This window comes from Phaethon lepturus, unplaced genomic scaffold, assembly GCF_000687285.1.
Source record: "Phaethon lepturus isolate BGI_N335 unplaced genomic scaffold, ASM68728v1 scaffold11956, whole genome shotgun sequence".
In the NCBI taxonomy this organism is placed as follows: domain Eukaryota; kingdom Metazoa; phylum Chordata; class Aves; order Phaethontiformes; family Phaethontidae; genus Phaethon; species Phaethon lepturus.
In genome coordinates this window covers 19,084-45,851 of record NW_010545594.1, presented here as the reverse complement: position 1 = coordinate 45,851, position 26,768 = coordinate 19,084, and the positions used below count along the sequence as shown (strand labels likewise).

The 26,768-nt window shown below is 47.1% G+C and overlaps 1 protein-coding gene across 1 annotated transcript in view; it reads left to right on the top strand.

The window, feature by feature from the left end:
- Positions 1-16,627, top strand: part of SHROOM3 (shroom family member 3) — a 22,824-nt gene extending 6,197 nt beyond the window's left edge. Inside the window, exons 3-8 of the mRNA XM_010289013.1 lie at positions 3,009-3,085; positions 7,169-8,086; positions 9,184-9,699; positions 10,542-10,692; positions 14,720-14,992; positions 15,643-16,627. Of these exons, the coding sequence (XP_010287315.1) occupies positions 3,009-3,085; positions 7,169-8,086; positions 9,184-9,699; positions 10,542-10,692; positions 14,720-14,992; positions 15,643-16,002 (2,295 nt within the window). The 3' untranslated portion in view covers positions 16,003-16,627. The remainder of the gene's footprint in view (positions 1-3,008; positions 3,086-7,168; positions 8,087-9,183; positions 9,700-10,541; positions 10,693-14,719; positions 14,993-15,642) is intronic.
- Positions 16,628-26,768: the final 10,141 nt, after the last annotated feature.

Here is a 26,768-nt window from a genome sequence, read left to right as displayed (position 1 = left end):
GGAAAGGGGGAGGATGTTGGAGCACAAGCTGACATTCAGTCCTTGCAACTACTCTGCGGGTTAGAGAGAGGTTAAATGCATGTTGAGACAGAGACTATTTATCGTGTTTAAATTACCAGGATGCTCTTTTAAATGCTCGCCGGTGGGGTACTGCTTCTGTTCAGCTTTCTTGCTGCTGGGGCTATTTCAGGGCTTTCAGTGCATGTGCTGGTAGCGTGCGTGTGTTCTTGCTGCTCCTGACACCCCATCTGAGGTGTCCTGTTCCTACCTGCCAGCAGGACCAGAGAAGCACTAAGCGCCTTTCTGGTGGGGTCCACCGTCTCGGTGACAATATGCTGTTGCTGCTGTTCTGCCTTAGCCCAGCTTCCTGGTGCAAAGTAGAGAAGATTATAGTCTGACTGAAATTGTCCTGGCTCCCACTGTGCCTGACAGTGCTGGGAAATGCTCGGCAGAGGCACTTCCAAGTAACCGTTATGTTTTGCCTCCAGCCCTGGAAGGAAACATTGCAGAGAGAACTTAGCAGAGACCCTGGCAAGTCTTTCCATGTCCCCTGCTTGGCGGTTGGGAACATTGCACTGATGTCACAAATGGGGAATTCGACTGACTCTGATGATGGTAAATAGCAGAAACAGGCTAACTTCTTAAAGAACAACTGCCCAGGCCAGCTCTTCAGCTGGCTGAAATCTGTTCAGACCTATTTAGGTAACTGCAATGGGTCGAGCCACACAGATTTACAGCAGTGGTGGATCTGCTGGCCCATCCCCGTTTCCACGCCAGGCTCCATGCATCACAGGGAGAGGGAGGAAACAACCAAAACGTGTGCAGGCTCCTCATGCCACATGGTCGGAGTGTTTGGACAGTCTTGCGTATTTACAGGGAAGCTGAGATCCAGGACATCTCCTTCTATGCTTGCACTTGCTACTGGCCCAGAACAGATTACTGAGGTGCAATGCAGCAGTACTGCATCAAGTACCATAAAGGAGGCTCTGGGCAGCATCTCGGAAACAGGCCAAACCAGGGTGCTGAGGAAGCAGCCGTCCTCCCAGACTCATTGTGTGCTTCGTTCTAAATGTCCTCCCTCCACAAACCTCAGATCCCACAGCACGTTTTTAAATAGAGAGAATTTAAAAAGCAGCTTGTGAGTATCAAGTGACCGGAATGCATTTCCATAACCACTGCTGTCTCATCCCATCATCGGTATTTTTCCACACCAGCCAGGCATCAGGCTCATCTGTGCAATTTTGTCACCCTTGCCGATCATGAAGTCTTGCGTTCAGTTAAGAGGACAGTCCTTAAGAAAGTTAGGGCGAAGGCCAAGCCCAGTCAGAGTGGCAACAGAAACAGGCATCCCGAAAGAGAAAAATCACTAAAATGTACTTTGAAATGACAGGTTGGATGATGAGCAGCCCTAGTTCATTTTTACCCAGCCCCCTTTCTTGACCAGGCGACATACATGGTAGTTCTTAAAATCTTTCTTTGCCCCTTGTTGGCTCATTTTTAGTATTGCATATGTTCAGCAGCCCAACGAGAGTTTCTGCCTGTTGGAAGCTGACTCAAGGAAGATGATGAACAGCAGTGCAGCCCTGCTCACAAAGGTTTTAGTTCAAGTGTAGAAGAGGGGAGAGCCCTTACTGTTTTTTCCCAGAATCATTTCGCTGTATCCACCTCTGGAATGAGGATTCAGTCCCATAGGCAGCAAGACACTTTTGAAAATCCTGTTCTTAAATCCTAATTCAAGAAAGCATGTTTGACTTGAAATATATACACCAATCCATAAGTGTCTGTTTGAAAGGGAAGTATATGTTTAAGTGCTCTCTAATTAGGTGTGTTTCTGATCTGCCTCTGATACAAAAGCACAGCTACAGAAGTAGGGGAGAAAGCAACAGGGTGGGTTTTTTTTATTTTATTTTATTGTCCTGTTCAGATTTTTTGTGGGAAATGTTTATTTCCAGTTTAGCAGCAGACTTGTCTGCTGTCACTGTATGTTTTACACAAGGGCCTTGTGTACAGTGTCTCGTGTTCCTCTCAGGCTTCATATAAATCACATTGCAATATCACTGTAGGAATTTGTTTAAAGATATAAGGAAATCGATAGCTATGTGTAATTATTAGCTCTCAGTCTTCGGAACGCATTCTCAGCCTTCCTTCCTCTCTGCTTTATTAGTCTGTCTCGGCTCACATATCTCTCAGCTCCCGGACTCCTAAATCAAGATCTGCACGTACGCTCCCTCTGCAGCAGCTCTGACCAAAAAAGCGAATTACTGAGGGTGTGGGGAAGGGGGGCACTGAAATGCTCTCTGCTGGAAAGATCGTACGGGAGAAAATACTAACCTCTTCAAAAGCAGGCTTAGCATTTGCTTTCATGTCTCATAATAGTCTGGTGTCCTATGGTGGGAGCTCTAGGGCAGAGTCAGATTCACAAAGGTATTTCAGCTACAAAATTCCTCTGGTTTTAGATGACATAAATACCTAAAGAGGAAGCAGTTCCTGCGCTTTGCTTTTCAAAAGAACCAAGCATCAGACTTTGTGATGTTTTTCAGCACCTCTGCCTGTGGCTGGAGTTTCCAACCTTTGTGGCATTCGGCATCTCTGCAGTGTTTCAGTCCTGTTTTGGCAGTGGGCTTGGGCACAGATTGTTCTCTGTTCAGCTTCCCCGCTTAAGGCTGCTTCAGTGATGTCTCAGCTTTTTGCTTGCATGTAAAACCGAGGTGAACGCCCAGGTCCCGCTGATACCATTGTGCGTGTTTTTAGAAGAGACAAGGACTGGCTGAGAGGTTTTAAAAAAGCATTTCTCTGAGTAAGTCTGCCTGGTCGTCCACAGTCCATACAGAAAAAGGCAGACGGGTCCTCTAAGCAGGAGTAGGGTGCTGGAGAGTGGTATGCTACGCTAGATTTTCCCCCCCATCTGAATATGGCACACGCTGTGCTCTCTTCTTTCTAGGAAGCATCACTGTTTTGTCATTTTGTTTTGATTTCTGCTCACTGCTAATACTGTCTTTGCACTCCAGGACCTGCTGAGAAGGGAAAGCGGTGAATTTGGCCCCATGGTGAGAGATCCTTTCTATGTGGTCAGCGCCGCAGCCAGGTAGGTGTATATTAACATCCCCTTTGTCACTGCAGGGCCAGCTCTTGCCATCCTGCTGCCAGCAGCAGTTGTCATGCATTGTCTATGTAAACAGATGGATAGTGACAAACCAGAAAACATCTGCACAGACACAGTTCTGGGTGTGCTGTGCCCAGCAGAGTTAGGAGGATTAAGTGGCTGTGAGGTTTTTTTTCCACTATAAACATTAATTCACTATCAAGTCCTCCTCATGTCATCTTGGAGCATGTTTCTGCAGCAAAGTTTCAATTATGTACCTTGCAAAATGTCTTTGATCTGCTGTTAGAAATCATATCCAGATGCTATCATAACTGAAGGATTCTAAAGGAAGAAAGTACCTTGATGCCCCACTCTGTGAGGTTTTCCCCAATTCAGGGTGCTGCCTCCCCAAAAACAAGTGTTTGGACAGTGCTGATACTTTTGGACAGTAGCAGTGGTATTGTGGCAGACAGTCACACATGGGCAATCATTGCCATCACAATGTAGTGATCAGATATGCTGTAGAATATGTAGCATATGATATGACCGTTGTAATTGTTTCAGTCATACGTTCTGTGTCTCTATTCCAAATGAAAATACTCAGAACCTGCCTGCTTCCAAGTGTGTAGTGTTCCCAGGCCTGGAAGAGATTTTAATCACATTGCCTTTCATCCCTTATTTCAAACGAGGGGGAGGAAATCACTGACTCGTTGGTCCAATCTCTTTGCACCTCAAGAAAGGGATAGGATAGGGGGAAGATTATGAGCACTGACAAGAAAATAAAAACAAATCAAACATCTTATTTGTAAGCTGAGGATATTGGATATGAGAATGAGAAAACATGTCACCACACAATACCAAGCTTTTAAATCTTGTATCACAATATAGTTACCATATGACTTGTCACAGTTTTCTGTAAGGAAGATCCATAAATGTAAAGCCAAGTGAATGATCTACTAGGAATAAGTTATTCAATATATTTCTTATTTTGTTTGTTCAAAAAAAAATTAAGCCTTTCTTTTATCTGAAATTATTAAACATTTGCATGGACTAAAACCGGGAGATTTCATTTATCTTGCTGAATCGGGAGCTTGCATTTAGGCTGCTTTCCTTTGTGCAGGCAGGATATTTTGCTCAGCAACAGGGGAGAGAGAAACGTTTTTAAAAATAGAAAAATGTAATCATAAAACTCATAATATTAGGACTTACATAACTATCCACTTAGCAGTGGATTGTTTTGAAGTTAACTAGAACTGAAGTTGATCTTGCTGTATTTACATTTAAATAATAAATAGATGCTTGCCCTAAGCTCTGAGTACCCAAACAGCTAACTCATATTACAGTAAAAAACATCAAGAGGGACTAAAAGAATTATTCACAAAGGAGCTCTGTTTCTCACAGACTTGCAGTAAATGTCATCCCACTCTGTTGTCACAGCGGGAGTTAACACTGCTGTCTCCAAAGATTTCACCATGCAGCTCTGGGTCAGGGAGCGACAGCCAGAAGTAGAGGAAGGCTCCTAGTCTAGCTGGATCTTACTTCTGACTGGCTGGCCATTTTTGTCCCTAAGAAGACATGAATGTTGTTTTAGAGGGACTCAATCTGCCTTCAGGCACATCCTTTTATGATTATTTAGAACATCCTCGTTTACTTCGATTTGGAATAACTTTTTCCATTTTTTTTCCTAAGAGAACAATACAGCTGGTTTAGTTCATCCTGCCTCCCCATTTCTTCTAGAGATGGCATTTCATCATTCTTCTCAATAACTACTTGCTGCTTCCTTTTTTTTTCCCCAACCTATTTTCCAAGTAATGGGATTGAACACCCAGACTGAAAACAAGTTTATTGGGGCACGAAATGTAGGTTTCTCATTCTCATGCTTCACTGCACAAAGATGATTGGTATTAACGGTTTTGCTGCTTAGGCATCCTGCATGCTCTGCAAGCACATTTCTTTTGGGAGATGTGAGGTAGCTTCCCCTTCTTGATGAGAATTGGATTTCCCAGAAGATAGAAAGAAAGGATGGGAGAAGACAGGAAAAAGGCCTTGGCTCTGAGGACACAGGGTCCCACTACACAGGCTGCAAATCGCTCCCTACGAGCCTCAGCTGCTGAGTGATTTTTCTTACGTTACTGCACCTGAAATGGCCTCAAAGAGAATGGGCATGAGTTTTGGAAGCCAGAGGGCTCTGGTCGTGCGCTGCTGAAGCCGGCAGGAGTTTTACATTTAACTCTCAGTGAGAATGAGATCCGAATCCTCTGCAGACTGAGAGGGACAGGTAGACCAGGACCTTACCCATGTGTCAGTGACTCACAGGAGTTCCACTGTTAGGATACTGTTGCATGATATTGTAGCATGTTTAATTCATCCTTCAAAAGGGTGCATGTAAAGAGATACAGTCTTTGTCTGTCCTAGGATTGTCAGCCCAAAATAGCTGGTTTTATAGCCAGTCCTCTCAGGTCTAACCATCACCATCCATCCTATCACCATCTGCGGCATACTGCGTGCCTGGGCCCTTCATGGAAGGCAATCGCAGGCAGTAGGAATTATGCTTCTAGGTTTCCTTGGGACACAGCTGCTTAACGTGCTGGAGAGGAGATGGGACCATCCCTACCAACTCTCTTGCTCAAGGAGGAAAACTGTCAAATGGTGAAGTTATGGAAACCCTGGTCAGCAATCACTTGGTCCGGTCACACGTGCTCCGTGACTTACTCTCCATGCTCTAATGCTGCTGCCCAGGTGTCACACAATAGCTGTCTCGTAAGCACTGCTGGGAACGGTTGTTGCTCCACCAGTTTTCAAATCCACAATTGCTTCCACAGTAGGAGAGGTCTCTCAATTAGAGAACTATCATCTGGCTTTGCTGACAAACACTGAGCATCTGAAAAGAATACACATTGCTACTGTCCAGGAACCACAGACAATACCCAGAGCAGTCTGTCTGGGAAGTTTCCCCATCCCAGGCGAAGGCTGCCAAATTCTATTCTCAGTTACACCAGAATAAAGCCGGAACGACCCATGTCTTTGACAGAGTTATTCTTAATTCGTACTAGCATCTGAGAGCAAATTTGGGGCCCAAGTGTCAGACATCACAGATCGGCAGGGTTGGGTTATTTGAACAATGCATCTCAAGAACAGAAAATATAGTGGCAGTAGAGCTTTATTGTATTTTATTGTTTTATGGTATGGTCTTGCGGGTTTAGGCCATCTGCTAGCACTGTTATTACTGCTCATTCTATTTTCCAGCCAAATAGCCGTACAGGCAAGTAGGTTTGGCTCTGTATTCTGATCGGGATCCTCACTTCAAAGGCCAGACGCTGTTTTTCGGACTCACATGAGAACACCTTAAAAGACCTGGAAGGACTAATTTCATCTGCTGGCTTTGCAGCCTTAACATCCTTTTGCAGTTGAAGCGTATTAGGTTTGTTTTTTGTAACACCTGCCTGTCTGAGTGGAGCTCTTTTTTTCTAACAGCATTCCAAGGTTGCAAGAGCTTTTTTTATTTTTCTCCACAGTCAAAATAGTGCATTTTTTGGCCTCACTTTGTTCTCAGAGACAGTTGAATCATTTTAGTGGCACCTTTCCAAAAAGAGCAGATAATGTTATGGGAATTTTTGGCCCATAAAGCTGAAAGTCTTAAAATTATCAGCAATTGAGAATGGAGTTTGATGGTAGATAGTGTCAAGTAGTGTATCTTACAGCAGTTGCTACTCAGCCCACCTGTAACAAACAAAATTGAAAGCAAGGCTGGAAAGGAAGTCAGGCACTTGGGTTTTCCTAAATTTTTTTCTATTAAGTTATGGCTGCGATGCTTGCTACGTGCGTGTATATGTGTGTGTGATGCAGCAGGCACTGAAAATGATGGGAGATGGTGAATTGGAATGGATCTGGCTCTGTGTCCCTAGCATTAGGAGGCTGGATTTTGCTACCAGTTATGAAGCAGAACTGCACCTCACCTAGATCAGCAGGCACTGACCCAGGCCTCTGATACGATTGCATAAGTTGCTCATTAAGGAGGTGCACAATAGCTTTTCTTGCTCATTGATTAATTATTAGTCTTATCATGGTCTGTCTCTTGGTTTTTAGGTCTTTCAGCAAGCAAGAAAGAAGCCACTCGGAAAAAATGGTGTTCACAAGTTATTATCCCCATCCTCACCACAGCAGCGAGGTTGTCACTGGGTCTGCCACACTGACCGAGAACCACAAGCTCTCAGAACTTTCCAGGCCGGAGAGCAGGACTTCTGCATTTGTCCCATCCCTGACAGAGGCAAGGAGTCACTATCCTGAGCAAAAGCAAGGCTTTAAACACTTGTTCCTTAGCCTTACTCCTTCTGGATCTGGCCAGTCGTCCCCTAATACGCCCACCCAGACTCCCTCAGACTTGCAGAGTGCGGGCGACGACCAGGCTCTGAGACAGCACCATGCCAAACAAGATGCTATTCCCCCTGAGGGCAACGGTGGTATTCAGGCACAGTCTTTGGATGCTGTCCAGGATAAATCCTCTGAGACTACCACGGAGGAAATGATGTGGAGAAGGAAAGCCGGGCCGCTTCACAGATCTCTCCCACCCAAAGTGGTGTGGGCTCATTCGGTCAAAGACAACAGCTACTCAAGGGCTGTGGTGTCTCCTCCAGCGGCTGGGCCAAAGTTCTCCCAGAGGTGGCAGTCCCTGCTGACACAGAGCAGCAGTTCTTCTGACCCAGAGACTCCTTCTCCCCAGGGCACAACCCATCTCCGGATCTCGGAGTCGGGCCTGCAGCTTACACCCCCACCATTGCTGCAGGACGATGAAGACGACGAGGTGTTTGTCATGCCTTCCCAGCCCAGTGTCGTTGCTCCACCCTTCTCACCCCCACTGCCATCCCGTCCTCTTCCTGAGCTGAGCTCTTGCACTTCTGCAAACGGCCTGGAGGAATTCCCACCTCCTCCCCCACCGGCGGTGCTCGAGGGGAATGGGGCAGCTGGAGACAAATCCACCAGGCTCGCAGAGGAGGCCGAAGTGAGGTAAGGGAGAGCCGTAACGCAGCGTCTCGCACGTTGTAGGGCCATATACAGTAAGATATGCGGGGCTCCAGACAAATGTAACTGACATCCGCAGCTCTGCGTGCTGCGATGACCCACCCACAGCTGCTCGCCGAGTGGGAAGCTCGCGGAGGAGTGCTCACGTTGTAAGGGGAGAGGGACAGACAGACAGACTTGCCGCCGCCTGGCTTTGCTGGCTGCCAAGAGCGTTGTCAAATGATGTGGCCAGGGCAGGACACTAAGCAAGAAGGCAAAAGGCTTTGCGGCCCATCACCAGATGTGCCGACAGGTGCTCAGTAAGCAAGGCAAAGCGGGTTCTGGGTGAGACACTATCCTGGTCTCGTTCTCCCTGCAGTTACGATATGGATTTCAGTGGAGTTGCTTCTTACTCACTCTAGCGTGAGGAGTTAAAATGGCTGCTGACTTCTTCCAGTTACTGGTTTTTTGAGAATGATCTATGGAAATCCATGACGGTTTTTGCAAACAGTTAGACTTTCCCAGAATACATTTTAGACCTGGCACAAAATAATGCTGTTATGAAACAGTGACCATCTGCCAAGAAGTGACAACACAAATATGTCACAGTAACACTGTATAGCGAATTTTTCCTGAAGGATAGGACTTTGGGCTAGGTGCCCAGCTGGTTTAACTGGGCGCAGCTTCCCGCGTTCCCAAGGAGCTGCCCTCATTTCCATCCGGGAAGAACCTGGCCAGGGCTGTGGTAGCGATTGGCTTTTCCAACACAAAAAGAACAAATGAGTATAGACTGCTCAGGATGGTACACTCAGGTGGTGAGACGCAATGTCCCCAGCCTGTGAGCAGAAAACAAGCTGACTCGTCGCTCACTAGTTCCTTCCGTGTTGGAATGACAAAACCGCAATGTCCAGGTTGAGGGAACGATATGCTTCTGGTGGCAGTAGCTTCATACTGTGGGCCTTTCGTATTGAAGTGAGAAGCAAGAGACAAAACTAAGTGAGAGAGAAGGAAAATTTACTTGTCTTAGGCCTTCACCAAATGCTCACAATGGTCCTGTGTGGTAAGTTTGTCTTTATCTGACAGAATTTTTCTGCCCATCGCAGCTTCAGAAGTGTTCCCAAAGCCCTGGCCGAGAAGGAGATAACAGGGTTGGGCACCAGTGTCGGTGAAAATAATTGGCCCCTCTTGCCACCTGCATCAAAGAGGACTAGCTCTCCATCTGCTGTGGATAAACGGCACCAGTTACGTGCCTTTTCTCAAGGGCCTCAAAGTGCTGATAGAGAGCCCATAACTCAACCTGAAGGCAACCGGAGAGAGCCAGCAGTCGTCACCGGAGAGTCAGAAAACGGCAGCGTGGACTCCGGGATACCCAGCGCAGCACCTCCGGTGAAGACAAAGAACAAGAGCCCAGAGGATATTAAGTCAGAGGCTCTAGCGAAAGAAATTGTCCATAAAGACAAGTCTCTGGCTGATATCCTGGATCCAGATTCCAAAATGAAGACAACCATGGACTTAATGGAAGGGCTTTTCCCCAGTGGAACCAGCTTGCTGAAGGAGAACAACATGAAAAGGAAGATGACACAGAAGAAAGCTAGCAGGACAGCAGTCGAAGATGACAGGTAAGCACTGTTTGTTTGGGCTAATGTCGCAACAGAACTCGCTGCTTGCTGGCTTGCTTTTAAGGACAAGCCTGTGCTGAGTTTTCCTGCATCTGTATAGATGGATGCTGGCAGAGAGCGAGTTCCTCAGTTCCCAGGCAGGGGGACTGGCAGGGCATTTCTGCATGCCCTTTCGCATGAGCTCTGCTGCACGTGTGGCCTTTGAGCTCACCTCGCTGGGCTGTGTAGAAAACGGTGCTGAGCTTGGTAACAGGGTGGGAAATGAACCGTCTCTGGAGATGTTATTTGATTTTGCTATCTTAACCTTTGTAATCGGAAGCAATGCAGTCCAAAGCACAGTAACGGAGATAGGAGAGTGAAATTGGGACCAAAACAGTGGCAGGCAGAAAGATAGTGAGAGGCCAAATTTTGGAAGGAGGCGTGGGGGTGCCTACTTATTACAGGGGCATGCAAAGATCAGCCCAAGTCCTCCAGTGTGGGTTTTTGGAGATAGAGACTCCCAAGTGGCAGCGGGAGAACCATATAGATAAAAGTTGTAATGCATCATGCCGGATAAGATGGACAGTCTAGCCATGACCAGCTGAGCTGTGCCGATTTACCTTCAGCGAGGATCTGATCCCGTACAGAGTTGTTAACCGGTCGATATTTAAACAACGTTCTGCGCAGGGGAGAGGTAACGAAAGCAGCTGACACGCACCCTCTGATGGCAGGAATCGGCCATGTCATTTGTGGCTAATAACACTGGGAAGGTACCAAAGAAGGAGTGCTAGAAAACCATGGATCCAGGCATGGGAAAAAGTGTCAGGTTCAGACTGAACTCTTCCTTTTCTTCTCCCTTGTAGGAGAGAAGAAAAGGAAACTCCTGTAACCCTGGTCACCTGTCCTGCTTATTACAGTGTTTCAGCACCCAAAGCAGAACTGCTGAATAAAATCAAAGACTTGCCAGAAGAAGTAGGTGAGGAAGAGGAGCTGCTGGACATCAATGAGAAGAAGGTAAATTCAGCACACACCACCATTTGCTAGTTACATTCCTGAAATAATAATGAGCCCTGAAATGAAGTGCATTTCTATCTGATGTCAGCTTTTGGCAGTCCCAAGTTGCATGGGGGCTGGGTGCATTTAGGCCACCTGTGAAGCTTCATTAGGGTGACCCAGATTGAACGAAGAGAGCTAATCTGAGGACTCAGTGCAAATTTGAGTACAAATCTTGCACAACCCTGAGGCGGGCCTGTGTTACGCCAAATGCTGAGCGTAAAGGTTGTAAGAAGCAGTCCGTGTCCTGTAGCAAGAAAGGAAAAGGGAAAGGTGAAGTGACTTGAGCAAGGACAGCTCAGGTTAGAAACACAACAGGGTCCAGGTAGTGACTGCACTGTCACGAGCGGATGAGGTTTCGCCCTAGAATTTTCCTCTTCGCTGAAGCCAGTTTACCCATTTTACCTGCTGTCTGCACTCCCTGCCTCCGAAGAAACACTGGTTACTCTTTCACCCCACGCTTCATTGTGTCACTGACCTGCTGCAAGCCGTGTGCACCTCAGCAGCTCAGTCAGCGCAACCTGGTTGTGATGACTTGCGTGGGAGGAGGGCAGGGTAGGAGAGGAGGAAACATTTCCCTCTCTTACTGCGGCTACATTTCACTGAGGAATGGCCCCTGCAATTCTTGCTGTAGGCTTGGGTGCTTTGCCTTCCAGGGCTTTTGCAGGGCCTTCTAATTTGTCCCTGTGGTTGTCTCACATTGGTTAGCTGATAATTACAGACATGTTGCGAAGCTCACAAATCCCAAGATGCCACAAGCAGGTACTTGCCTGTCTGTGCCTTCCTTCACACACCTACTACCTTCGCATCAAAAGCAGCTGTGCCTGCCTGCCTGTAAATTTAAAACATCCTGTGTTGCACCAGACAGAGTAGCACAGCCCATATTTCATGCCGTTTGTACAACAGCAGCGTTTAAGTACACGGAAAGATACAAATATTTGTGAGAGTCCCGTATGCTGTAAATGCAGTACTCTATTCTTCCTGCACTGAAATCAGGCATGGATTTAAAGAAAGGCTCCCGAGCTCAGCCTCCCTGTCAAAGTGCAGAGAATTCATGTGTTTCTAGCACAACTCCACATTTTCTCTCTGAGTCTTCATCCCCATGCCAAGTGTAAAAAAGCAGAGAGAAAACGTGAGGCTGAGTGGTATTTGCCAGTATGCAATTTGTCCTGCACCCCTGACTTGGAGGGCTCACCTCTCTTTTTCATATTGCCTTACTGTTTCTGTTGTCAGCCTTTTTTCTGTGCTAAGCAAAATCTGCTCCCTAACAGGCTTTAATACAATGACAGCTAGAATGGGACCTCCGTCAAAGTGCTCTGTAACACAAATTACGAGTACTGAGTAGATTGGCCCTATTTTGTGGAGCATTTGAGGTGCAGGTAGGACCCTGTCAAGTCTTTAGGAGCTGTCATACCACGCCACGGGAATGGGTTAGAGACACTCGCCGTGCCTGCCATCTCTTATTTCTGTGGTCCTACACAGATTCTGGGTAGCAAGTCCACACAGATAGGTCATGTATGTGTTGCTAATCAAAAGCATTTGCCTAAGGCTTTTGCTGCTTTAATTATCTGGCCCAAGTCATCGGTTGTAGAGCACCCAGCTTCAAAGGCAGTCGCAGCCCCTGCCTCGTCTGTGGCACTCGATCGATTCTTGGGGTGCTGTTCACTGCAAAACCGGCTGCCTGCTTATACCAACGTGAAACGTAGTGATTAAACAAGATGAGGGTGCTGCTCCAAGGAGTCGGTGGAAGCGCTGCAAGCATCTGACAGGCTTGCAAGTAGATGTCCTGCTACAGAGGACAAGTCCCAGGCCTCAAAGGTTACATTTGCATGGAAAACGGAAATAGATGGGAGAGATTAGGCCCAGACAGCAAGATGTCTGTCATCTCGGCATGTTTGTTCATGGTCTGTGTGAAATAACATTTGCATAGGCATTATCTGAGAAGGCAGCTACTCTGAGAGGTCATTTGGATAAACCCAGCTCATTTCCATTGTAAATATGCAAAGGAGCTATATTGGTTGGCATTTGGGATCACAGCAGAGTCACTGATGAATTAATACAAAGCAAGTATTTCGCCGTCCCCATCCAGCTCCCATGCCTTCAGAACAAAGGTACGTCACTCCCAGCAGTCCCGTAGCCTCCGGTTACGGTTGGAGGGCAGGTCTGCACCTTGAGCAAAGCTCCCAGAGCAGAGAGGAGCAACTGCCAGTTCTGAGCAGCTCGGTCCTCCTGAAAACCTGTCGAGGTTAACACCGGACTTTGTGTCCAGCCCGCAGAGTCCTGCTATAGAGTTTTCCCCCCAGCATCATAATCATGGCAAATGGACCCCTTCTTTTACTGCTCAGGATAAGGACCTTGGATCATTCTTTTGAAGATGGCATTAAAATCGTAGGCACAGGGATGGGCAAGGATTGGTTCTTGCCTCTGGATGCTACTTGTCCTACTGAGGGGAGAATCCAAGTAAAGGAGTTTTGGCTGTCCCTTACCCTCGCAGGTGGGATTTAGTACCACCTTTGCTCTCCCGTTCCCCTGAACTATGCTGCTAACAAGTGGCATGACTCAGCAGTCATTCCAGAGTAAGCCTGGTAGCTGGTGTTTGTTTTAAGAGAATATTACTCTCATTTCATTCAGCCTTTGCATATATGTGGAAGTTGACAGTGGACTGTAGTGCAGCCATAAAACCACACGCTCCAGAGGATGCATGCAAAGTGTACCATCTAGTGGTGTCTGGCTAAAGAGTGCTGTTAACTTCCCGGCTGTGAAACCAGCCTTCTAAAGCCTGCTGTGACAGGCCACCCCTGGGGATAAGGGCCAGTTCAGAGCAACCCCCAGCCTGACCAGGGTTTGGAGATCCTTCCTCCTTTGAAGCGAACCGCCTTCCTGTTTGAAATTACTGTCAGTTTTGATGGAAAGAAGACTGTGTTAGTAAACTTTGAGAGAGTATTTTCAGGACACCTTGTGATTTACTTCTATTTCATCCTGCAGTGCTTGTATGCAGGGTGGATTAACATACATGTAATGATGCCTCAGCAGTGCATACACTGAAGAGACTGAAAATACCCAACCCTTGTATGAAGAGCTTTTCCTGCTCTCTGTGCTCTCAGTTCTGAGTAAATGGAAGAAAGAATTGTAAGCCCCAGGCCACAGACTTCTGCTTTTGCATAGGTCTTTCCCCTAAATCCTAACAGAAATTAGGATCTCCAGCACATGTGCAGCACTGCTATTTCTGGAGTAACTTAACCCTGGGGGCCTCCTTTTCTTCAGCAATGAAACAGTTGCCAGCATTTTCACAAAATGGGTGTGTGCTCTGCATGTCTTTGCTCAGTCACTAGGTAAATTTAGAGCAGAGCATCTTTGGTGTGAATGCTTGCTTGATGCTTCTCCGTGTGAGGCAGTGCCTGCACAGGCAGGGAGTTCTGGTCACAGTTGAATTTGAGGCTTGCAAGCCAACACTGAGGCGGCTGAGTACGGAGCGGTCAGTAGTTTCAAGGGGAGGAAGAAGGGAAATAGGTAACAATTCCTTCTTTCTTGCTACACCGTATGTAACGTAAGTGTCAGCTCAGCCTCCTGTCATGCCATTAATACAGCTTAAATTCATTTTTCTGCCAGTTGTTTTGTATAGTTCTGGGTCATATAGAACATACTATCCAAACAAAAAATGTCAAGCTGGAGCAGGGAGTGGGGAATGTGCAGGAGATGTGGCTGTAGCTCTTTTCACACAGAGACTTTAAAGAACTGGGTGTTAGAATAGGGTTGATGGTAGAGCAAATATAATTTCATGCAATCTGATTGGGTATTCAGATTATCACCTAGATGTAGAATTTCAGACGTGTTTCCTCTGTTTCATCCTCAATGTCATCTGTGTCAGCTGTTGCTGATTTGACCCTGCTCCTCAGGAACTGTAGCCATATCCTCTCGTCGTCGCCGTCCGTATGACCAGGGTGATCATGGTAATGACCAATGTGGCAATGTGTTTCCCTTCTGACAGGCTGAGCTCATCGGGAGCTTGACCCACAAACTGGAAATCCTGAAGGAAGCCAAGGAAGGCTTGCTTGCAGACATTAAGATGAATAATGCTCTTGGAGAGGAGGTGGAGCTGTTGATCAGCAAGCTATGCAAACCTAACGAGTTTGACAAGTACAAGATGTTCATTGGCGATTTGGATAAGGTGGTGAACCTCTTGCTCTCCCTCTCGGGACGCCTGGCCCGCGTAGAGAACGTTCTGAGTAGTCTAGGGGAAAACGCCAACAGTGAAGAGCGGGTACGTATCTGTGCAGCCGTAGCGTCTCGGCCTTTTTCGGGATGCGGGACAGCAGCAGTCACAAGAACGTGCTTGTGTAAGCTAGGACCTCCAAAGGCTCCCAGGAAGGCAGGTGTTGTAGCGCTGACATATAAGCAGTAACAAACAGGTTCTGTCCCTGCGAATCTTGGCCCCGGTTTGTATAATGTCTCAGATCCTGCAGCTTTTGTCCCGAAACAGAATGGTTGTGTTTGGGACAGCATGTCTGTGACCTGCGGCTGGAGGAAGGGCTGTATGGTGTTGTGCATCGTGGAACAACCCACTGCCTTTTGCCTCCGTTGAAGCCGCTTTTTAACATTCTTTGGGTGGTTGTGAGAGGCAAAGGCGGATATTCCTGGCAGTTGGTGCTTTCAAACCAGTTTTACTGACTCTTTTGGAGCACTTTCTGTTCCACATTGACTAGAACATTCGCAGTCTGATTCAGTGGGATTCACGTTCAATCCGCAATGAGGAGATCGTCCTCCTCCCCCAGGCTTTTGACTGTGCGTCCGGGAGCTTAGCAGCCGTCCCACCTCTCCCAGAGGTGGCAAACGTGGTTTTGGGGGGAAGGAGAGGGGGGATCAGTGAGATTGGTGCTGCTGATACTGAAGCACTCTCTCTGGTGTGTGCAGAGTTCGCTGAATGAGAAGAGGAAACTGCTGGCTGGCCAGCATGAAGATGCCCGCGAGCTGAAGGAAAACCTTGACCGTCGAGAACGGGTGGTCTTGGAGATCCTGGGCAACTACCTCTCTGAGGAGCAGCTCCAAGACTACCAGCACTTTGTAAAGATGAAGTCTGCGCTCCTCATAGAGCAGCGAGAGCTAGATGATAAAATCAAACTGGGTCAGGAACAGCTCAAGTGCCTGATGGAAAGCCTCCCCACAGACTTCACGCCCAGGGATGCAACAGCAGCAGCTGCCCTAGCCGCAGCACTTGCTACCTCTGCCGGGATCAGTGGTAAAACACCTCCAGTGGCCTCTTCCTTACTCTAACCTTTCCCAGGTGGACCTGGGATACAGTCCTCCTGCTTGAGACTATTTAATCCAAATACGTGGCAGATGGTTCTCTACAAAGACAATGAACAGAGGCAGGTTTAAAACAAGATTTTAACAAAGGAAAAAAAATAGCAATAATAAAGGTTTTATTTTCCTTTCCTTCCAGCTTTGCTTCCTGGAAACTTAAATCAATGAGGAGGGAAATACCCTCCTGCCAGGGATGAGGAAGAGTCTCACAAGAATTAAACACATTACCTTTAATAAAAAACATGACCTCCTCTCTTCCCTCCCTTTCCTGCCTACCTGGCACCTCATTAAATAATGAAGGATCTAAAAGAATGAAGCCTTAAAAATAAAACCAACCCATTCTACTGAACATTATTGATATTTATATTTTTTAAAGAACAAGACAGAATGTGTAAGTTTTTGTACATACTCTAATCAGTTACTTGATTCTACTTTGTTCTGTATGTAGAAAAGACGTTTAATTTTGTATTTTGTGAAAACCTTAACAAAAAGAGGGAACCCCAAAGATAGTCATGCATTAGCTTGGAACATCTCTTCGTGGTTTTGTTGCTGTTGCTGTTGTGTTGTTGTTTTTTAATATAATAAAGAGCTACCAGAAGAAGCTTCAACCTGTTTCAACACATGCTAAGTATACCATTAAGTGGCCTTGTGAAGGAGACTTTTACCAGGAAAATGCAACCTTTCCTCTTCTGGATCTTGTGATCCACTCATTCTGGAGTTTAAACACATTTTTATGAGAACCTGCGTCTCAGGAGTCCAAGTTAGCGTGACGTAACGAACTCAGGTCTGGACTCGCAGCAGGAGCACGGGGAAAGTCTGTCTTGGTTTTGAATAATCTAACTCATGATCTGTGTTACCGTTGCATTTCTGTGAGAGGTGAGAGGGGTATCTAATGGCACTATTTAGAGACCTGTTTTTGTGAAGGGGTAATGTACACTAGGACTCTCTTCATACAGCAATACCTCATTTGCCTCAAACCACTTTATCAGAAATTATTTTACAAGCTCGAAGAAGCATTAACTTGAAATCCGATACTCTCTTCTTACCCACAGAAATCATGCACGTGTAACGATAATGGTGTGCACCCTGGTTAGATAGACAAGAGCCTACCATAAAGACTATTGGATTATTTCCTAATCAGGGCAACCCGGAGGAACTGAATTTGCCTGACTGAACTTTACCGTATCGATTTACCAAGCGCTAGGGGATTGCTGCCAGTTTGCAGTCGGCAAAGCAGATTGGGGCAGAGTCCCTTTTTCTGGATGGAACCTGCTTTCCTCTCTAACGAGCTGCATCGCCATTTAAGCAAAATGGCTAGAAGCTGCATGAACAGATTCCCACCACGGCTGACGAGCCAAATTCGGGTCATCTCTCTTCTAACCTTGCAGAGATTCCCTGCTGCAACAGCGATTCAAGCTTCTCCTTTCTCCAGAATGTTTCATCGTTCATCCTATCTTGCCACCAGGACCAGAGCAGAGATTTTAGTCATGTAGTTTTTAAGTCCGTTTGTTCTGAATTTCAGTTGTAGCATTTGACTGAAAATTACAACATTCATTGCTTTCAGTGCTGGTTTTAAAGCCTCTTTTTTTTTAAGAGCTCACATCACAGCTTTTCCACGGGCAGCCTGGCAGACTAAAGAATATGCCAATGCCCTTCTGGCATATCAAGCATCAATTCTGCAATACTTAAAAGAAAATAAACCTGGTTTTGTAATGCTTTTTGAAGCAGCAAGCCAATTATTTGTGATGACAGCAAACAGCCTTTTCATTACTTCTGAGCTTGAATGCTATTCCAGCTCGCATAGCATTTCATGAGAACCCTAAGCAGGGGAACTGATTTTTATGCCCTAATAGCTGAATCAAAAACAAAATTGGAGGGAAAAGTATTTTTGAGGTCACTCAAGAATAATTATTTGTTCGACTGGAGTTTCAGGAAAACAGTGGGGGGAGCTGTTTCACGCCAATCAAAACATTTAATGTTTCCTAAAAGAAAAAAAGTCCTACACAGTACTTCAGTTTAGTTTATCATATTTAGGAGTAGTTTTCATTTAGATTTTGTTTTTTACAGACACCCTTCCATCCTACGCTTACTAAAACAAATCAGAAAGACTTGGCAAATCTGGTGGGCTTTTGTGAACAGTTTGAGATCTGCCAGCAGTTCATTTTCCATTTAGTGAGTTCTTTCCCGAGAAAGAAAGAAGTCCTGAAGTCTACCCTCTAGGCCAGGAAGAGCCTCCCATCTGCCTCTTTGCTCCGGGAACTAGCACTGGCCTCAGGGGGAGCAGCTTGGGCTGCGCATGCTGCGAGGTCCAGCCACATTCGCCCACACGGGATGCATGATTGACGCCAATCGTCACCGCGTGCCGGCGTTACGCTGCAAGTCAAGTGTTTCCAAGCGGCGGGCAGTCGGCCAGCCTTGTGGTGGTGGTATATAAGGCTTTACTAAACAGCGTGTAAAACAGTTTATTTTGTCGTGTTTCCAGTTAAAGATTTCGAGGCTAAGGTTTCATGGTGGTTTACAGGAAATTTAGATGTTTGGCCTGGCTCTGCGGTCCAGCAAGTTTAGGTGTTGATGATGAAAGTCCTACGTGTGCTCCCGCTGTACACACAAGCATCAGCTAATGAGGCAAGCGATGGTTACTTACATTTTTATAACGCCTTAGAGCTTCGGGTGAAAAATGAGTTAAAGGCCATATTTCTGTTGCAAGCACCGTTAAGTTTATCATTAGGGAAACAGTCTTTGCACAACAATTGCTCCCCTAACTGCAGATTTTGCTAAGTTTGGTAGAAGCACATCTTGGCATGTACTTAAAGGTAATTAATTAAACATTGGCCAAGCCAGTAGATTTACTTCTCAGTGCCGTTGCCAAAAAGGGGAATCTTATTCATTGCTCTTTATCCCACCTTGCTTTTCTTCTGTGTTTTTAAAACTAGAGCAATAATGGAAACTCATTTCCCAGAATGATAACATGATTTTGTGGGACAGGAATACCATGGACAGAATTTTACACTTAATGTCTAGTCCTTGTAAACTTACTGAAACGAATGTGAATTTTGGGTCTGGCTACATGAGATTTTTAGACCTGAACCTGTAGTTATGTGGCTACAGTGGAGAAAGCTGGTGAGGTAGAGAGAGCGAGCACGATTTGCACTGCAACCCCTTCCCCGAAATGCAGTGTCTTGTGCATCTCAGAATCCCAGAGCTGGGGTTTTCAAAACACATCTTGCAACAAAGAGAGGTTCTCCACTGGTGAGCATTTTTTTTGTTAAAAATTGGCATTATTTTTATAACTAACTGAAACATCTTTTTGGGATACTGGAATGGAATACCCTACCTCCCACCCTGCCACAGGGACAGTGGCACTGGCTGAGTTCGCCGGCCAGCTTGTGTGGCCTCCCTCTGGAGGTGACAGCGGATGAGACTCCTCCCCAAGGCAGTTCAGAGTACCTGAGTCAAGCACCTTCTCCAAAGCGGTCTCCGGAGAAGTCCGTCAACTGTCGAAGGGTCCCGCGGCAGCTACCCGGCCCGTTCAGCTGGCTACAGTCACTGCCTAGCACAGGGTGAAGAGAACCGTCTCGCTTCACTAGCTTGAGGAAAAACCCTAGTAAGGACAAAGCAGTTAGTTACACTTTTAACATACCTTGCCAGTTCAAAGTCAAAGCTAGTCATACAAGGGGGTGGCCTCATTGCCTGTTACGTTATGTTGGGCTTGCACACTACAGTTGGGAACATCGCCTTTTCCTGGTACCGTCTCTCTCACTCGGGAATCTGGATCTCTATTCTGTTTATTTCTTTTCTGTACCTTTCTGGCCTAGAATGCACACCTCTGCAACTGAAGGATATTACTGTGTTATCTGTCTTCTGCACATTGTCCATTCTCACTCTTAATTAACATCTCACTTGCAGAGAAAACTTACAGTTTCCCCAGTGCTACTGGCTTTTGTCTTTGAGGCTGGTCAGAAAAGGCACAGGGAAGGTAGTGGGACCATATTTTTCCTGAGTCAGCAGTCCTTAAACTGTTACCTTCAATTTTCAACCAGGACATCTCAGGAAAAAGGCAGATACAAGTCATGGTTCCACAGCCTCCTGCTGAGGCTGTAACCTTGGCACTAGGGACCTGGTGTATGCTTTTCCTGGGCTTTGAAAGTAATCAACCTGCATTGCTGTCGTAGCACCCGACCCGGCACGGGGGAACAGGAAAGATGGAGGCATGCATTTGCACCGTGATGCTGTGTGTTGCGCAGGGTGTTGAAGCAGGTCTTTTAAACCTAGCTCTCAGTAAGCCCTCGCATGCTTTTAGCAACATGCTGCGCCTACAGCCTGCTCTGCCGTGCCATGCCACGTGATGCAAGTGCCGGGAAAATCTAGTCATCCGACTTACAATTTGCTTTTTTTTATCAGAGCCCTTGGGCAACTGACGGTCACAAGGAATTCACATTGGATGCTTTCCTTGAGACTAAATCTAGTAAAGAGTGTTTACACACTAGGGTCTGCTGGTTCTAAGTTTATATACAAGATCTTTTGTGAACGTTACCTATAAAATCGGTCAAACACAGAGCACCAAAACAGTTTATCTGTCAGGCCTGATCCATCATCTCTCCAACTCAGCTGCTGTCATGATCATTTAGGCTGGTAATTAAGAGAAACAAGCAAACCAAACTGGATAGCATGTCATACGCACTCCACACAACTATTAACGTGAGCAGTGCCTTGTCATTTGCAAAATGGGAAAGAGAGCGAGCTTTTCGTAGGAGAGCCCATGCTTTAAAGCAATGAGCTTTAAAGTATGAGCAAACTAAGGGCATATCTAGAGACCTGATCGCCAGGTTTCTCCGTGCCTTATTCAACCATCCACCAAGCCAGCGTTTACATCTGGGTTTGATTCACTTCAGAGCTGTTTCTTCCTTTGTATCCCCTCCAGAGGGGATGTATGCTGACCGTGGCATGGCGTTATGGTTTGGCTCTGTTCCTACGGGACTGTTGCTCGTGCCTCTGCACGTGCCGTACGCCTCTCGTGTATTACAGGGTTTTTCTAGCAACGCGCTACTGAACAAACACCGTTTGTGTTGTGCAATTGAATGTGTTTATGTGGCCAGAGCGGTCTCAGTCTAGGAGATGGTCCTTTCTTGCCTGGTTTGGCCAGCCTCTGCTCTTCCTCCAGTACAAACTGCAGAAATCGGCTGAATTCAGGGCGTCAAGTAGCCCAGAGGGTGCTTGCCAGATGCTTATACACCTTCAGCTTACGTTGTTGCTTATATGCATACAGTAACACGCCCTCTCCAGCTGCAGCTCTGGCTTTTCTGCAGCTTGCTGCACATTAGTGCTAAAAATCCTGGTAACAATCTGCTTGCTCGTTGCCCGTTGCAAGATGGTGGGGAGCGGGAGCCGGCCAGGCTCAGCACCCTCAGCTGAGCTTGGCGGGGGGTGTCAGCATGTCATCCTGGATTAGGATTTGGGATTAGGATAAAGGGTTTGTAAAGAAAATATGGTACTGGTTTGCCAGGCAGCTTTTTCCTCTGTGATTTGCAGCCTGAGACCACATCTTTCTGCTCGGGTTGCTCTGTGAGCGGATAGCCTTCAAAAGCAACAAGAGAAGCCAGCAGTAGTTCTTCCGTTCATGTTCATTTTTAGCACTAAATGAATTTTAGGACTGAAATGCAAAAAAAACCAAAAAAACCAACAAACCGCATAATTCAGATAGGGAGAAGAAGAGCTGGTGAAAGCACGACTGAAGAAATAGCTTACAAGGGAGCCGCTTTTGCACAGCTTGTTTTGCCACAGGTGTTTTGCTGAGATAAAATAGGATTGTGATTAAAAAAAAGGATCTGGGCAAGCTTAGAAAGGATGGCGTTGGAAAATGAGAAGCCATTGCAGGAGGGTTTGGGGCAGAGTGGCTTTCTGCAGGAGTTCCTCTCGGCTCTCCAAACCGCTTTTGTGGCGGGCGCCATTTTACCTCACGAAGGAGTTTTTTTTTGGGGCCGCCTGAACCACCTCCAACCGGTTCCAACCGCCTGTCACGCGCTGCTGAGGGGAGCAGTGCGCAGCAGGGGGGACGCCGGGACGCCCCCCAGCACCCATCCCTCACCAAAATCTCCAAAAAATGAGAGCAGGGCTCGCAGCTCACCCCCGCAGGTGTATCTTTACAGTTAGCACCTGTGGGGTAGTCAGGGCTAACGAGGGACAGCAGGGCTCGGGGGCAGCCAGCCAGGAGCCCACACAGAAGGCACTGCAGGAGGATGTGCACCTCAGCGTGAAGCCTGCTGAGAAAAGGTAAGCACATATTTATTTTTATGCATTTTTTCCCTCATGCAGGAAGGCTTTGCTGCCTGTGCCTGCCTGCTTGCACACGCTGGGGAGCAGCCAGATGGGGTTGAGGGGGAAAAATGTGCAAGTTTGTTGGAAAACAGGCCCCTTGGGTGTTTGGTTTGTACAAAGGTGGCCTCAGGAGGGCCCGGCACACAGGGATGTGACGGTGCACGTATGCAGGGGGTCTCAACATAGCATGCAGGCCCCATGGTGTCCCCCAGTCGCACGGCAGGACTTGCCCTCATCCCTTGGCTCCTGTCCACAGACAGCTCACCCTGGTCTGCATCTGACCCCAAAGGCCTGCTATTCTACACCAGCAGCACCCAGACTTGTGCTCACACCTCCATCACCCTACAGGAAAGGGGAATTGTGTAGTGAAGGTTTTCCATGCTCTGCACCCAAATGAGGGGCTAGTTATCAGGTAATATGGTTTATGGCTAGAAGCTGATTTTCTGAAACTAAGTGACAGAAAATCCTTTTGCTTTGTAAATGTTGAAACTGAGGTCCAGTGGGCAGGAGGTGAGGAGACTAAGGAAGAACACGACTGCCCACATACTGTAAAGACAACTGGTGGACAGCTTCCATTATGTCAGTTAATATCTTATGTGTATTGTTTGAAAGAAATTGTGCTGCACCTTTTTTGGATGTAAATTCCAGTGGAAAGTGACCCAGCTTGCTTCCCACACCCTACCACAAGCTGGATCTCCCATCACCTTACCCCAGCACTCTCCTTCCACACACTGCACAATTTCTGGGGGCACAGAGTCTTGCAACTGTCTTTTGAGGCTGGTGCTGTACAGTGTCACATGCATGCTTGTGTAGTTAGTGTCACTTGGATGGCCTATTTCTGTCAAGTGAGGTTAATGTGAACTGGTCACAGAGAAGTTACTTTTTGAGAAGACAAAGCTGCTGGTTTGGCTTAGCCATCTCTCCTCTCCTAGGTCCTGCATTAGATTTTAATAGTCACATCTACTGTTTCTAAACTAATCTCTGCTGCAACTGAGTATTTGTTTTCCACTTTGTAGGCATGAGGTGATAACATACATCACTAAATTTGCATTCATAGAATCATTTAGGTTGGAAGAGACCCTTAAGATCGAGTGCAACTGTTAACCTAGCCCTGCCAAGTCCACCACTCAACCATGTCCCTAAGCACCACCTCTACATGCCAAGTCCACCACTCAACCATGTCCCTAAGTACCACCTCTACATGCGTTTTAAATACCTCCAAGGATGGTGACTCAACCACTTTCCTGGGCAGTCTCATTCCATGCTTGGCAACCTTGAAGAATTCTTCCCTACTATCCAATCTCCCCATTACACCACACAGCCTCAACGCTGTTTTGCAGGGTTTTCAAGGTCCCATTATTCCCTCACCATAATGCTGTAAGGAAATCAAGTGGTGCAGCTTTTATTCCCAGTGAATAGCCAGGGATGGAAGCTAAACACATATTAGCAAACTTGCAGGCTTCAGCAAATGCATCCCTCTTAACAGGGTTCAGTATTGTTTCTCCCCCACTTCCACCTCAGTGTTCAGACAACCAAAGGGCAGATTCTTCCCATGGACTCTTGGCTCCCGTCAGGATATGTCACTAGACAGCAGGACTCACTACACACGATGCAGGATTTAAATTAAAAGAGTAAAGCCCATACCCTTAGGCCATGCTGTGGTGCTTTCTGCTCTTCCCCAAAGCAAGCAGGGCTCAGGGCCCTCCCAGCAACATTGACAGGCCAAGTTCACCATGCACTTCCACGACAGCACGCCAGGCAGGGACAAGGCCTGCTTTTAGAGCCCCTGTGACCCTCTACCTGGCATGGGGCATAACATACTTGCTTTCCTGATCACTGTAGCATGGGAGAAGTCTTATCATTGCTCTAGGAGCCAGACAGGGTATTCTGCCTCTTCACCAGTGTCACTTATAAGAACAAGAATATTTATAGCTCTGGGACATGGAAGAACAAAACTCAAGAGGCAGGAAGTGCTGGCAAAGGCAGGCTTCCTTCCTGCCCTTTCTGCTATTTTGTGGTCTCCTTCATGGTAGCTGCCACTGTTTAGAAAGCAGGATAAGCCTACTTAACTGTTGTGGAAAGTATGAGGAGGGGGTGGCCCCCATGAAGGCACTGCTTGTACCCTGAGCATAGCTGTCAGGAACACTTGTCACTAACCTACCTAGAAATCGGGACAAAAAGTCACATCACCTTTACTCTTGTCAGTGCTGACAGAGAGATAGCTCATCTAATGAGGGCAGCCAGGAACAGAGACAGCAGAGGGAATGCCTGTAAGCTCCCCTGTGCCTCTGCAACACAAGGGCCTTATGCTTTTTACATGCTCATACACTTCATTTAAGTTACCTTCAGTCAGATAATGTAAACACAGGGATAGAGGAGGAAACAAGACAAAAACCATCCACTTCTCCCCAGCCCCCTCACCCCAAGCACAAATAGCCTTCCACAATAAAAAAAAATCTCATGACTTATTTGACAACGCAAAGTATCAGCAAGATTAGTCTCATCCTTTCCTTGATAAACACATTCTAACCTCTAAAGACTCACTGTCCATCTTATAGGGTGCAGCCTATCCTGTAAATAATGCAGTATATGCAGGACAGGAATTCTAAGCACTGTGTCACACAAGATATTCCTGCAGCATGGCCAGGGTCCTGCCACACAGGGTGTGTGCTCTGTCCTACTCACACACAGTAGCCGAGTTACACCCACCTCTTCCGCACTGCTAAACTTGGAGACTTGTGGAGAGTCCTTACATGTGTTCCCCAGACTTACGCAGCCCCCTAGAAGGACAGGTGTCCAGAAAGCTTCCTGCTCATTTGCACACCAAGTCCCTTGCTATCATTACCTGCACCAGCTCTGGAGAACGAGGAGGAAGAGCCCTTTCTATCCACAGTCACCACATCTGTGCCCACAGGGTGACTGGCAAGACACAGCTACAGCTCATGCCCTTCTGGCAGAGCTGCAAGAAGGCCTGGATAACAAAGGTTTTCAGACAGCAGAGAGCAAAGGACATCAGTAAATCAGCAGAGTCCAAAGCAAATGCCCTATCAATCATGGGGATTCCCAGCTCTGGAGCTGCTGCTGCAGTACACATCTGGAGAGTGTTACCACCATGCAGAAGGCAACAAGCTTTCAGGCTGTCTGCCTTTCCATGAAGAGCCTTCAAATGGCTGAAATACTCTGCAGAGTGTTATTTCCCCTTCCCCATCAGCTGGCCCAACTGCTCAGCTGTTCAGAGGAGCAGCAAATGCAGCCCTACCCTAGAGCCAGGAGTCAAATTCCACTTCAGCAGCATTTGTTTAAGGCAGGACCTCACACCAGCACAGTTGCCAGCTGAGCTGCACTGAGGCAGCCCTGTTGTAGCTTCAGCAGTCACAGAACCAGCCCTCAAACCTGGGCAGCCTGCCCAGGCTCCCAACTCCCCACAGCAGGCAGGAGTTTACCTTTCAGCAGGTCCTCAAATGCTGCAGCAGTCCTAACTCAAGCCCTGTCTCATGTAGGCATGGCTAGCAGGCAGCTGGGGAATAGCAGTAGCAGACACACTCCAAGGCATTGCAGGGCACAGCAACAATGTTGTAAGCAAAGAGACTGTTTACTAGGCAGACCTAAAAGAAAAAGCTGAACTGCAGCTAGTGGTACTTGGTGCATTCAGGATTTAATAACTCTAGTAACCCTGTTTGATACAGCCCTCAGGCTGCATCTGGAGCTTAGCAGCCAAGTGTTGCAGACACTGACCCACAGGTTGCTACATGGCTTGTCACCCATAGCTGCCATGTTGCCAAGCCATTGACTCCATGGTATAACATGATGCCGGGTCTCTAATGGCATCAAGACCACAGTTCATGAAGCAGCACAACAGCCTGGATCCTCTCAAGACCTTACTCCTAAGGTTTCTGTCAGGCTTCACCTCACCATGTCTTTTCCCCTGGTAAGTGCAGTTAGCCTGACTCCCCTGCTCTTCTCTACTCCTTAAGTACGCTAGTGCCAGCCTGCAACACGCCCAACAGCTCAGCATGTTCTTAGAAAGCAAAGCTATTTGCAGGAGCACAAGCCATGCCCTGTTCCCTGTCAGCCCCCCATCCCCAGCAAGGAGATGCGAGCAGCACTTCTTGGTCGGAGACGGCATGATGCCTGCCCAACACAGACTTGTTGGAGCTTCCCTGGCTGGGACTAGTCCCAGAGTTGTAAAAGCCAAACAGCCACGGACCACACATTGCAGCAAACAGGGTCAAGGGAGCAACTACTGCCAAGGTAGCTTTATTCACAGCAAATCATGCTTTGCCTGGCATGTGGTCTAACTCAGTACCAGCTGCAAGGCCGCAGCGTAAGTAGGCACACAGATGGATACAAACCCTTCCCGCTGCCCATCCCTGTAGCACACACAGGAGCAAGCAGATTAGAGCAGAAAACAGCAGAGGAAG